Source organism: Colobus angolensis, unplaced genomic scaffold, assembly GCF_000951035.1.
Source record: "Colobus angolensis palliatus isolate OR3802 unplaced genomic scaffold, Cang.pa_1.0 Scaffold100, whole genome shotgun sequence".
Lineage (NCBI taxonomy): Eukaryota > Metazoa > Chordata > Mammalia > Primates > Cercopithecidae > Colobus > Colobus angolensis.
Window position 1 is genome coordinate 3617016 of NW_012110920.1, and position 14632 is coordinate 3631647.

Consider the following 14632-nt stretch of genomic DNA (forward strand, 5'->3'; position numbering starts at 1 on the left):
AAAACACCAAAAGCAATGGCAACAAAAGCCAAAATTGACAAATGGGATCTAATTAAACTAAAGAGCTTCTGCACAGCAAAATAAACTACCATCAGAGTGAACAGGCAACCTACAGAATGGGAGAAAATTTTTACAATCTACCCATATGACAAAGGGCTAATATCCAGAATCTGCAAAGAACTTAAACAAATTTACAAGAAAAAATCAACCCCATCAAAAAGTGGGCAAGGGATATGAAATGTCTTCAAAAGAAGACCTTTATGCAGCCAACAGACATGTGAAAAAATGCTCATCATCACTGGCCATCAGAGAAATGCATATCAAAACCACAATGAGATACCATCTCACACCAGTTAGAATGGCGATCATTAAAAAGTCAGGAAACAACAGGTGCTGGAGAGGATGTGGAAAAATAGGAACACTTTTACACTGTTGATGGGCCTGTAAACTAGTTCAACCATTGTGGAAGACAGTGTGGCAATTCCTCAAGGATCTAGAACTAGAAATACCATTTGACCCAGCCATCCCATTACTGGGCATATACCCAAAGGATTATAAATCATGCTGCTATAAAGACACATGCATACGTATGGTTATTGCGGCACTATTCACAATAGCAAAGACTTAGAACCAACCCAGATGTCCCTCAATGATAGACTGGATTAAGAAAATGTGGCACATATATACCATGGAATACTATGCAGCCATAAAAAGGATGAGTTCATGTCCTCTGTAGGGACGTGGATGAAGCTGGAAACCATCATTTTGAGCAAACTATCGCAAGGACAAAAAACCAAACACTGTATTTTCTCACTCATAGGTGGGAATTGAACAATGAGAACACCTGGACACAGGGTGGGGAACATCACACACCGGGGCCTGTCGTGGGATGGCGGCTGGGGGAGGGATAGCATGAGGAGATATACCTAATGTAAATGACGAGTTAACGGGTTCAGCACACCAACATGGCACATGTGTACATATGTAACAAACCTGCACGTTGTGCACATGTACCCTAGAACTTAAAGTGTAATAATAATAATAAAAGAAGAAAACCTCTCCCTGTGTGGAAAAATTACCTCCCAGAATTCTCCAGATTCACTGGAGAAGATGACCTTGATGGTGGACTACACTGACATAGCCTGCTTTGTTCTGGAAGGCATGCTGTAAGAGAGACATAAAGTGCAGCCTATGTTGAGAGTGAGGAAGCCTGACATGTGTTGGGTGAGGTGAGGCAGATGTAGTGGGGATGGTAAACCTCCAGAATGGTGGAGACAGGGACAGCACAGCCCCTTTTAGGTATCCAGAGGGCTCCTACTTGAAATTTGGACATTTCTGTGTAGTTCCCAAAGGCAAAGTAAGACTTATTTTGCAAGGAGAGAAATTTAGGTTTACCTTAAGGAAAAACCATGAATCAGGGACTCCAAATGACATCATTAATATTGTAATAGTTCTGTGGAAATTACATTTCTGATATGTATCTTTCGTATTTATGTTGTGTACCTGAGACCCTCTCATTATCACAAACAGAAGTGAAGGCCTTCAGAGCCAGTGCAGCCTTACATGTAAGCAGAGTAGGGGAAATTCCCAGGGACAGACCCTGCACCACAAATAACCTTTCCTAACAGCTTGTCACTGGTGACTGCAGTTCCTAGAGAGGCATTCCTTTGGGTTAGGGCATTGATCTTCTGTTGAAGTTCAAATATCCATGGAGAAGTAACACAGTCCATTGTATAACGAGTGGAAAGTTTGTTTTATGTGGGGAGAAAGCGGGTGAGGCAGTTCCGTGTATCCTAAGCAAAGGCCTATTGTGGGGGCCTTCATTGAGCAGAAGGCGTAGTTAGTGCTAGACGCTTGATGGAGGGAGATCAGACTGGAGAAATGGAGGAAGCCACCAGAGAGAGAAGAGAGAAAAAGGGAAGGGGAAGGGTGTATAGGAACTTAAACTTCAATGTATTGAGAATTTTGCTGAATTGTAACCACTGTCTTAAATATTTTATAGTTGGTGAAGTTATTATTATGAATTAGAATTTGATTCACACAACATCCTACAAGCAGATATTATTATCCACATCTTGCAGATAAAGAAACTGAGGCTCAGGAAGGCAACAGGGATCTACAGTTTTTTTGTTTTTTTGTTTTTTTTTTGAGAAGGAATCTTGCTCTGTCGCCCAGGATGGAGTGCAGTGATGCAATCTTGGCCCACTGCAACCTCTGCCTCCTGGGTTCAAGCAATTCTCCTTCCTTAGTCTCCCAAGTAGCTGGGATTACAGGCACATGCCACCATGCGTGGCTAATTTGTGTGTTTTTAGTAGAGACGGGGTTTCACCGTGTTGGCCAGGCTCCTCTCCAACTCCCAACCTCAGGTGATCTGCCCACTTTGGCCTCCCAAAGTGCTGGGATTACAAGCGTGAGCCACCACACCCAGCTGGACCTACAGCTTTTAAGTAGCGTAGCCAGGACCCCAACCCAGGCCTTCTGACTCCCTGTTTCTTCAGGATGTGTTTCAGAGACTTCAGCAGTAAATATTTAGATACATTAAAGTTAGGTAGTAAAGATTTTAAGGACAACTAGCCAAGATGCTTGTAGATGTTTGTTTTTGTTATGTAAATCTAATTAAAACCAAACAATTAAAATTCTTTTTCTAGTTCCACCAGATTTATTCCCTAATAGATTGCAGGCTGGAGTGCAGTGGCGTGATCTCAGCTCACTGCAACCTCCACCTCTCCGGTTCAAGTGATTCTCCTGTCTCAGGCTCCTGAGTAGCTGGGAATGCAGGTGCGCACCACAACTCCTGGCTAATTTTTGTATTTTTAGTAGAGACGGGGTTTCGCCATGTTGGCCATGCTGGTCTCGAACTCCTGACCTCAGGTGATCCACCCACCTTGGCCTTCGAAAGTGCTGGGATTACAGGCGTGAGCCACTGCGGCCGACCAATATTTAGATTCTATATGCAGGCCTGTTTATTTTCTTGACCAGTGATAGTTTTCTATTTTGGTATCAGAGAGACAGTATGTACTTGGGCAATATCTGGCCCCTTTATTTTAAAACTAAATGCCAAGCTGTGGCTACATTTGAACTGGCTTCTTGACTTTAAGATCATATAATACATGATGTAACTATAAGTGTTCTATAAATATTTAAATTGATTAAATGATTTTTTAAAAGGACTTTTATAACTGAATTACGGGGGCTGTCTGAAGTATGCCAACACTTAAATTTTTGTCATTTATGTTTTTTAATATTGTTTTTTCTTATTTATTTTTGGTAATTTATAAATACAATTTTTTTTTGCTTAGGTTATATTAAAATTTCTAGTTTTTAAAGGTTTGACCACTTTTTAGCTTACATTTTTAGAGATTATAACTGTAGCTCAGAGCTCCTTCGGAATTAATCTGTTCCTCATACTACAGGCTCTCTGAAATTATCAAACAGATAAAGGACATAATTCTTCAGGGTCCATTGAGAAAAACAGTTGTTCTTTTAAGTATCCTAGACTTCCTTTTTTTTTAAACAACAGATTTAGTATTTTTATTTTTCCAGCCCCTTCTTAGTATTTTTCACTGATTTCTTTTTTTATTTTTTTGAGACAGTCTCTCTCTCTGTTGCCAAGGCTGGAATGCAGCAGTAGCGTGATCTTGGCTCACTGTAGCCTCCACTTCCTAGGTTCAAGCAATTCTCCTGCCTCAGCCTCTCAAGTAGCTGGGATTACAGGCGTGCATCACCACATCTGGCCTTGTTTTTTTTTTTTTTTTTCTTTTTTTGTATTTTTAGTAGAGGTGGAGTTTTGCCATGTTGGCCAGGCTGGTCTCAAACTTCTGGCCTCAAGTGATCTGTCCGCCTTGGCCTCCCAAAATGCCGGGATTACAGGGATGAACCACCATGCCTGGCCAAATTTTTTATTTTATTTTTTATTTTATTTATTTTTTGAGACGGAGTCTCACTCTGTCGCCCAGACTGGAGTGCAATGGCATGATTTGGCTCACTGCAACCTCCACCTCCTGGGTTCAAGCAATTCTCATGCCTCAGCCTCCCAAGTAACTGGGATTACAGGCATGCACCATCATGCCCGGCTAATTTTTGTATTTTTAGTAGATACAGGGTTTCACCATGTTGGCTAAGCTGGTGTCAAACTCCTAACCTCAAGTGATCCACTTGCCTTGATCTCCCAGAGTGCTGGGATTACAGGCATGAGACACCACACCCAGCCAAAAAATTTTATTTTTTAAGGTGTACAATATAATTGTCTTGATACAGGTAGTGAAATGGTTACTACAGTCAAGCCAATTAAACGTACCTGTCATCTCACAGTTACCCTTTTTTCTTTTTCTTTTTTTTTAAATTATACTTTATGTTCTGGGGTACATGTGCACAACGTACACGTTTGTTACATATGTATACGTGTGCCATGTTGGTGTGCTGCACCCACCCTTTTTTCTTAATATTAATTAATATTAATTTTACTTAGGTGTTTGGTTGTTTTTGTCCTTCTTTTCCTCCGTCTTATTTCAAAAAACCTTGTTTCAATTCAAAGAATCTTAATTCAGAGGAGTAAGTAGAGCTTTTTTCTGTGGGTCACCGTCCCTTCCAGGAGAAGACTGTGGAAAACATAGTGAAAGAAGTGGTACTCCTTAATCAAGTAGGCTCTTGCTGGGGAATAGTTTTTAAGAAGCACCCCAGGGACCTTGGACCCTCACTGTTATCAGGTACTTGAAGAATTGGTCCAGTTGATCTCCAGAGTTCTTTCTAACTTAGAGCTTTTGTGATTCAATGAACTAAGTTAAAAGGCTGCAGTAATTTATATGGGGACCTGGGAGTAGATGAGTGAACACTTTGTTGATTGATTCCAGGCCACAGTCAACATTCAGCCCTGCTAGTCTACAGATGCTGGGAGAACCTGGAGCTGAGTTATATTAATGGGAAGGGCCCTGGAATAGGAGCCAGAAGACCTAGGTTCAAATTCTGCTTCTGTCACTTGATGGTGCCTTATTGTTTACACTTCAGTAGGCATTATTTTGACCATGCTATTTGTCCTTAAGATTTGGGAAGATACTTGAAACAATTAGTAAACAGTGTAAGATAGTGCATATGTTATACATAATCAAGTACCAAATTGTGTGGCATAAACTGGACAAACTGCAGTTAGGATGTGAGGTTAATTAGTATGGGCTTGGAGTAGTTCTAAGTGGAAGAGAGAGGAATTGAACTGGGCTTTGAAGGAATGTAGGAGTCGAGGGGATGAGGGGTAGAAGGATTCTTAGTACAAGGACACATCTTTAAGAAGGAACCTGGCATGTGGGGGGCATGGTAAGACCATCTTGTCTTGAACAAAGCAAGGCATGTATGGGGATTAGGGATGGCTGCAATATTCAGGGAGTCTGAAAATTAATATAACATAAGTTGCTAGAGACTCTTGCTTTTCTTATCTCCTTTTTGGATCATTTTAACCTTAAAGTAAATATGACTGGATATGTTTTAATGTTATTCAGTTAGAGGAGGGAGGATTCTTCCATCTTTCTGATGTCTTTAATGACTTTAACATATTCATTGTCTCTTTCATAGATGACCACTGAGAAGTTTACAAGAGATCATACTCAGCACTTTTTGGATGGAGGTGAGATGAAGGTAGAACAACTGTTTCAAGAATTTGGCAACAGAAAATCCAATACTATTCAGTCAGATGGCATCAGTGACTCTGAAAAATGCTCTCCTACTGTTTCTCAGGGTAAAAGTTCAGATTGCTTGAATACAGTAAAATCCAACAGTTCATCCAAGGTACCCAAAGTGGTGCCTCTGACTCCAGAACAAGCCCTGAAGCAATATAAACACCACCTCACTGCCTATGAGAAGCTGGAAATAATAAATTATCCAGAAATTTACTTTGTAGGTCCAAATGCCAAAAAAAGACATGGAGTTATTGGTGGTCCCAATAATGGGGGGTATGATGATGCAGATGGGGCCTACATTCATGTACCTCGAGACCATCTAGCTTATCGATATGAGGTGCTGAAAATTATTGGCAAGGGGAGTTTTGGGCAGGTGGCCAGGGTCTATGATCACAAACTGCGGCAGTACGTGGCCCTGAAAATGGTGCGCAATGAGAAGCGCTTTCATCGTCAAGCAGCTGAGGAGATCCGGATTTTGGAGCATCTTAAAAAACAGGATAAAACTGGTAGTATGAACGTTATCCACATGCTGGAAAGTTTCACATTCCGGAACCATGTTTGCATGGCCTTTGAATTACTGAGCATAGACCTTTATGAGCTGATTAAAAAAAACAAGTTTCAGGGTTTTAGCGTCCAGTTGGTACGCAAGTTTGCCCAGTCCATCTTGCAATCCTTGGATGCCCTCCACAAAAATAAGATTATTCACTGCGATCTGAAGCCAGAAAACATTCTCCTGAAACACCACGGGCGCAGTTCAACCAAGGTCATTGACTTTGGGTCCAGCTGTTTCGAGTACCAGAAGCTCTACACATATATCCAGTCTCGGTTCTACAGAGCTCCAGAAATCATCTTAGGAAGCCGTTACAGCACACCGATTGACATATGGAGTTTTGGCTGCATCCTTGCAGAACTTTTAACAGGACAGCCTCTCTTCCCTGGAGAGGATGAAGGAGACCAGTTGGCCTGCATGATGGAGCTTCTAGGGATGCCACCACCAGAACTTCTGGAGCAATCCAAACGTGCCAAGTACTTTATTAATTCCAAGGGCATACCCCGCTACTGCTCTGTGACTACTCAGGCAGATGGGAGGGTTGTGCTTGTGGGGGGTCGCTCACGTAGGGGTAAAAAGCGGGGTCCCCCGGGCAGCAAAGACTGGGGAACAGCACTGAAAGGGTGTGATGACTACTTGTTTATAGAGTTTTTGAAAAGGTGTCTTCACTGGGACCCCTCTGCCCGCCTGACCCCAGCTCAAGCATTAAGACACCCTTGGATTAGCAAGTCTGTCCCCAGACCTCTCACCACCATAGACAAGGTGTCAGGGAAACGGGTAGTTAATCCTGCAAGTGCTTTCCAGGGATTGGGTTCTAAGCTGCCTCCAGTTGTTGGAATAGCTAATAAGCTTAAAGCTAACTTAATGTCAGAAACCAATGGTAGTATACCCCTATGCAGTGTATTGCCAAAACTGATTAGCTAGTGGACAGAGATATGCCCAGAGATGCATATGTATGTATTTTTATGATCTTCTAAACCTGCAGATGGAAGAATTGCAAGCCCATTGGTGGATGTTTTTGTTAGACTAGACTTTTTTTAAACAAGACAAAACATTTTTATATAACTATAAAAGAATTCTTCAAGGGCTAATTACCTAACCAGCTTGTATTGGCCATCTGGAATATGCATTAAATGACTTTTTATAGGTCAATGCATCTTTGTTATTATCGTCAGAGGTATTTCAACTGATGTATTACACTATTGGTTTAAATCTCTTTCTCTCAAGATAGAAGGTGTAGCAAAAAATGTATCCCAACTACTCCTCACTTCTAGTGTCCTTCAGCGTCTGTCCTGGAAAGGGTAATTTGGGATGTGGTGTTAGTTGTGGCTGAGAGCCAATGCTAGGACCCTTACCCCAATAGGCCATTCACTAGGCTCATTCTAGGTGAAAGAGCTCACAGCAGACTGTGGGATGGGGGAGCACCAGGAAGCTGTTGGTGACCTGGACAATTGGTGTCTCTGGTTTTCAGTGACTCGTTCCTCTTCCCTTCAGTTCTCTGACGTTTGGTGTTATTATGTTGTTATTTTGCCTCTGATTTGTTTCCTGGTCACTCAAAGCATTTTACAGAAGCCTTACCACTTTACCAAATAACCTGTAAGGTGCTGATTTAAAAATTGAGTCATATGCATCCCTCCTTCTTTCCTCTCCCATGTCCAAGGAAGATAAAACAGCTTCTCTGCCACAATTGACCCAGAATGCTAAAGATAGAGAATCAGCATGAAAACGGCAACTCCCCAGCTTTGTGGTACTCCACGGACCAGCCTCCTTGCTGCATTTTCATAGAATCTCTTCCTTATAAAAGTAGTCACTCTCGGGTAAACCTTACTACAGTTTAAAAATGCTTCCCTCTTCTCTTTACAGCTACCTGCCACCTTAATGTGCCACATTTTTTCCCACTTTCACTTTAAGCTTAATGCTATTCCCTAGATCTGAGTGAACTTCATTTAGAAGAAAACTAAAAATCCAGAAACTGGTGATAATCAATTGTTTTCCCCTTTACGTTTCTTAATTTTATTCTCTTCAACAGCTTTTCTTTTTCTCTGCTAAGATTTAAACAGTGAGGGCTGATAATAAAACTAGTTGTTAAGCCAGTGTCCTACTTAGAAGGGTGGAGAATGGACAGAAACTAACTCATTGCTACTGGGTTTTGTTTGTTTTTTTTTGTCCCTTCCTCTATTTCTGTCCTCTTCCAAACAAAAGTATGCTCAAGTTCTATCCTAAATGTGTACTTTTGGCTGGGTATAGTGGCTCATGCCTGTAATGGGAGGCTGAGGTGGGTGGATCCCTTGAGTCTGGGAGTTCAAGACCAGCCTGGGCAACCTGGTGAAACCCCACCTCTACAAAAACAAAAATTAGCCAGCCATGGTGGCACATGCCTATAATCCCAGCTACTTGGAAGGCCGAGGTGGGAGGATCACTTGAGCTGAGATTGTGCAGCTACACTCCAGCCTGGGCAACAGAGTGAGACTCTGTCTCAAAAAAAAAGTGTGTTCTTTAAAGTAGAATATTTGCTTTTTACAATATAGTTCTCAGAATGATCCAGTTCCATTTATTCTAGAATGTGGTGCAAACTTGACGAGATTGGAAGAAGCTCTTCTTGTTGGGCAGTGTAGTAACAAGAAAAGAAAAGAAAAATACCATGGGTATATTATTTAGGGAACTTTTGCTTTATCCAAAAGTAGTCATGATTGCTGTAGCATAGGCTGTGAAAAATGAGAGAGTGCAAATCTCTCTCATTTAAATGTCCAGGGTGGCTTTAGTCTCCCAAGTACAAAGGCCAGATGGCAGAAAACAGCTTAAACTGAGCCTTTAGCCTCATTAATAGGAGGAAGTCTTGGTACTTTTGGCGACTAAGAAACTGGATTATTTAAAACCTTAATTATCTCCTTTACTCCTGGTTTACAGAAGGCAATAAATGTACAACTCCTTTAGATCCCTCTAACTGCTGCTGAATTTTCTTTCTTTCTAAGTCTGCATCCTATCTCTTGATTGCATTGTCTGAAGAAGCTGTGTGAAATTTGTCTGGTCATTGGTTTTCTTGTCTGATAGTGGTATCTTGATCTCTTCACATGTCACACTAAATGCTGCTTATAACCCATCCTCGTCATCTTTACTCATCACTGCTTTCTTCAAGGGAGGTCTTGAAACTGCCTTACCTACCTCATGATCTGCTAGTCGAAATAGTGACTCTTTGGAAGATTGGTAGTCTCTGAATGAATTATCTAATGTCTGCTTCCCCACATGAACTGCATTGCATAGTTTTGGGAACTTTGCAGGTGCTAAATCTTCATGGCCATGAAGATGAAATACCTTGAGAAATGGGAACACCTCTTCACTGTGTACTTGGATCAGCCTTCTTTCAACTACCAAGAAATGCATGATTTCTCTGCCAACTCCAGGAAGTAGTACAGCACGATTGAATCCTTCAGTGAATCTCTTCATCATAACATAGGGTGTAAAAGCTCGCATCTACTCAAAAAACTCAAATCTACTTTTTCAGTAGATATGAGCTTACATTGACTTATGAATGATTTTCTTGTAGGCCCAACTGTGTCACGACCCTCCAGTTGAAACAAAGCATGAGTTATTTTTATATTGAGTCCTTAAACTGCTAGCCAGGTAGATGTTTCCTTAAAGTCTAGAGCAGGATCCAAGTCAGATGAAGGAGGTGGCACACCTGGCTTAACTGCAGATCAGGGAGCATTGAACCTCTACAATTTGCTGCATTGGATTTGTGCTTGGGTTTCTCACTGAATAGTAAATTAGAGAAAATGCTGCTTTTACTATTTTGCATTTTATATCAACATTAGCAGCCTGTTCCCACTCGGGTGCTGTCCAAGGCACATGTTTCCTTGGGATGTTTGGACAGAACGATCTGGCTTGATGTATTTCTTGGGCTCTGGTACCACATCATAGAGTTGGTTAAATGTAGCCAGCAGCAGTGTCAAGACAGCTGACACTGTCTTCCAAGAGTGAATGTGTTGGCCTTTGGAACTGCTGCTAACGCCATGTGTAGGGTGGCGAGCACATTTTTAGGTGGTGGCAAGGCTGTATCTGATTGACACAGATCTGCAATCCCTAACACCATATTGCTGTTGTCCTGAATTTTCTAACTTGGAGAAATTTAAGGATCTCCTGCATTATCTAGGCAGAGCATATGTTGAGGTTGTTTTGCCAGTTGTTATCAGTGTTTAAGAAGTGCTCCTGCAAACAAACTGTGTTAAAAGGATTGCGACCTCATATGCATCTGATGTACACTGTGTTTTGGTGGTTTGTGTTTTTAGAGTTCTAGCCAGTACTGTGCCTGAACTTGGGAGAGAAAGGAGCCTGTGGCTGAGGTTGGTGCGTGCTCTATTTCTGTGTATCAAATGGACTATAAGGTTACTGAAACTGGGTTAAGTGAAAGGGCATAGACAACTCATTACACTGCAGACAGATTTTAGAAAGCTACGGGAAGGCAAATGGATGTTTCTGCCTAAATTTGGCAACCTAGAGAGTGATGCAGAGCAGAGTCACTGAGGTTGGCATGCCTGTCTTCTGCAGGCCAATGCAAGTTTTAGGAGAGTGGGCTGCTTAAAAACATGGTGCTCGTCCACATGAATTTGATGGTTTATGGGTGGGTTTCAAGCTTAGGGACAAGTTGTGGTTTTTAGAGGCAGTAACCCTATGCCACCTTTTTGGCCACTGTTAAAGTTTCACTTGGATCCCTGCCCAGCCATAGCAATGAATGACCGAATTGGATCAGTTAGTGTAGGAATTCAGACTGTCTCTTCCTCAGTTACTGGATTGTTCTTTAGTCATTTTTCTTGTAGTCATTTCAGTTAAACTGGTTAGGTTAGGTGACTTACTGATTTCTAAATGAACAAAATTGAATTTCCAAATTGTTTCTGATATGGTGAGAGTTGGGTTAGAATTTTGATTTCATTCCCCAAGTCATTTTTTCTTTTTCTTTATTTTTTCTTTTTGAGACAGAGTCTCACTCTGTCGTCCAGGCTGGAGTGGAGTGGTACAGTATTGTCTAACTGCAGCCTCAACCTCCCAGACTCAGGTGATCCTCCCACCTCAACCTCCAAAGTAACTGGGACTACAGTCACGTGCTACCATGCCTGGCTAATTTTTTGTATATCTGTAGAGGGGGAGTTTCACCATGTTGCTTGAGCTGGTCTTGAACTCCTGGGCTCAAGTGATCTATGTGCCTTAGCCTCTCAAAGTGCTGAGATTATAGGCGTGAGCCACCGTGCCCAGCCTCATTTTTTCTTTCAATATGGAAAATTGGCTAATCCACCTAATACCGCTCATCCTCTTGTATTCTATCCTACCTTCTGCCCTCAGAGTTATTGATGTACTCTTTCATCATGTGCTATCAGGATTTCTGCTTAGAATAGAAAGTAAGTTTCAAATGGGCAGGCCCATGTCTTCATATTGTTCTGAATTACAGATTTTGATGGCCGCTGATCATGTGCAGATGATGGAAGCTCATTTCCTTCCATGAACCAGGAGCATGCTCGCCTCTTCTTTTAAGTTGACCCACACAGTCTCTGATGTCTTCTTTTTGGGAAAGGGTAATCAGATAAGGATTATGTAAGGACACTTTCTTCTGGTCCAGTGTTAGATGCAGTTACCTTGGTAATAATGAAAAAAATGAATACCACCAAAACCTAACTATGATGTAAGAATTCTGCTTTTGCCCCCCAGGGGCTCTGAAAGAGTCTAGCCTGGATCTTCTTTCCCAGAGGAAGTTTGACTTATGACCATATTAGGATGCTTTATTCCTCAATGTTTAAGGGAGTTGGGGCTGACAGGTTAGCTGGCTAATGTCATTACATTTTAGTTTTTGTGACATTTAATCTGTTAAGAAGTGGGCTTATTGCATAATCAAAAAAAGAACAATAAAAAAATAAAAATTTCTACTGTGAAACTATTTTGATCTGTAGCAGCTAGTCATGTTAAAACACTTTGTTTTGCTTAATTTGTAACTAGGCATAATTAGAGTTAAATGCTAAATTTTAGGTAGCAGCTGATAAATGCTTCTAAGCTTTCCTGACAGAATGCTCCTACTACTTTTGTGAATCATGGAAAATTCTTTCTCCTTTATTTTTAATTATTTCTTTTGCATCTGTTATTGATGTCATCAACACGGAAGTTGGAAAGGTGACAATGATTGTTCTAGACTGCCTCTGTATGCTTTTTCTCCTCTGAAAATTAAAAATATGTACTTATACCTTGAGCCAGGTGGAATTGCCAAAACATGTTTTCCTCCATGTCTTCAGTCTAGGTGACCAGTCTGTAGAGTGCTATAACTTATTAGGCTTAGAGCAGCGGCAGGCATCCATGCTATGGAAAACCTGGAGTCAGTACAAATAAGGAGTAAGAAAAGGCCAGGGATTGGCAAATCAAAGAAGAGTTCTGCTCTGCCAGAGATTAGCCTCCCAGTTTTAAATATATTTTTAATATCCCCATTTTAACATATCCCATTTTCACCTTCAACCTATACTTCCCGAAGCCCAAACTTTTAAAGAATGTACCTCCAGACCTGGCCTTCAGCCTAATATGATTAAGGTGTTTTTCTGAGTGTCTGTCAAATTATACTGGCTAATTTCAATGAGAAAAGATTTTAAGAGTCATAGTGAACCCATCCATAAAAGGACTAAAAGCTCTCTGGTTCCTGAGATCCACAACCCCTGAGAGAAGCCAAAACTACAAATACATCGTCTAGACTTTGAAGAAGCAGGATATGATTCTTAATATAGCTCACCCACCGCTAAGTCAAGCCTAGATTCTAATATTTTTCTATAACAGGAGAAGCCTCCCTGACTGGAGACTAGAAAGAGTCTCACATCTTCTGCTACCACATGAATAGACTAAAAAGAAAGGAGAGTCCCAGATGGGGCCAAGTGGTGACCTGTAGCTATTTCAGCTCAGAATATCAGCCTCTAAAGCATCAGGTTTGAATGACTTTGGTGTCATGGGATTCTGTCCATTGTCCGTTTGAGTCTGCTGACATGCTTCCTCTGGAAAGTGCAGTTTGGCATGGATGAGTCAGTGGTTTTTTATTTTGGGGTGTTTTTTAAAAAATAAAAATGAATTATTTTGAGAATTTTTTAGCATCTCCTGATTGTTTCAAAACCAAGGCCGAGAACTGTCACAGGCAAGAACTTGTGTGCCGAACTCTGAAGGAGGTGAGTACCAGTCACTGGGTAATTAGGGCTGTGCGGCAGGTACAGCCTCTCTCACTTGATGACAATGATACAGAAAGAAAATCTTGGGAAGGGACAAGGCTTCCCTGAGAAACAGCCTTACAGAGAGTCCACCAGTATTCTTCCTTTAGTACCCAGAGCTGCTGTTCACAGTCTGCTTTGTGAGCTCCAGCCTTGCTGTGAAGGAAAATGGGAAAACATGTAGAATGCTCCGGGCTGACCATCTCCCAGGAGCCTGAATCAGCAGCTCTCCCATTTACCCTCTTGGGGCCCAAGCTCAGCTTAAGGATGAAACCTGACACGCAACTTTAAGGAATACAGTTTATTTGGGAAGTCTGGATGTTTTTCTTAGGCCCAGGCCTCAGTCTGTGGGATAACTTTTAAAGCCTAAGGGAACTGAGCAAATGAAAGAGGAAAACAATGTTCCTAAGGGCTGTGGGCTCTGCTCCACTCTGCTTCTGATCTGGCCCTGAGCCACGATTGCCCTGGCAACAGGAGCTAATTGGATACCTAACAGGGACTGCCTTCTGCTGCCCTTGAGTTGTCCCCTAGATTGTTGTGGCATGAATACAGTTCACTCCAGCCTTAACCTCCCTGGCCTCAGGTGATCTCCTACTGCAACCTCCCAAGTAGCTAGAACTACAGGCATGTATCACCATACCCAGCTAATTTTATTTATTTATTTTTGTTTTGAAGATGGAGTCTCACTCTGTTGCCCAGGCTGGAGTGCAATGGCACAATCTCGGCTCACTGCAGCTTCTGCCTCCCAGGTTAAGTGATTCTTCTGCCTCAGACTCCCGAGTAGCTGGGACCACAGGAGTGCGCCATCACACCTAGCTAATTTTTTGTATTTTTGATAGAGACGGGGTTTCGCCGTGTTAGCCAGGCTAGTTTTGAACTCCTGACAGGTAACCTGCCTGCCTCGGCCTCCCAAAGTGTTGGGATTACAAGTGTGAGCCACCGCGCCTGGCAAGTTTTTTTGTGTGTTTGTGTATTTTTTTATTGACTTAAGTTTTTGTGCTCTTGCAAGACTATACAAAACTATTTTAAGAAAGCAGTGATATCACTTAAAGCAGGCGAGACAGGAGGAGATGGTGGGGACGTGTTCCCGGATGTGCCCATTGTGTGTGCGTGTATGTGTGTGTGCACACGCGCATGTGTGTGTATGTGTATATATATATATATATGTATATATCTGCAAATGTAATCAAGTCATA

At 41.7% G+C, this 14632-nt stretch overlaps 1 protein-coding gene across 2 annotated transcripts in view; it reads left to right on the forward strand.

The window, feature by feature from the left end:
• Positions 1-7372, forward strand: part of DYRK3 (dual-specificity tyrosine-(Y)-phosphorylation regulated kinase 3) — a 15864-nt gene extending 8492 nt beyond the window's left edge. For both annotated transcript variants that reach the window (XM_011937464.1, XM_011937455.1), the window contains one exon: positions 5563-7372. In XM_011937464.1, the coding sequence (XP_011792854.1) occupies positions 5563-7140 (1578 nt within the window). In that variant the 3' untranslated portion in view covers positions 7141-7372. The remainder of the gene's footprint in view (positions 1-5562) is intronic.
• Positions 7373-14632: the final 7260 nt, after the last annotated feature.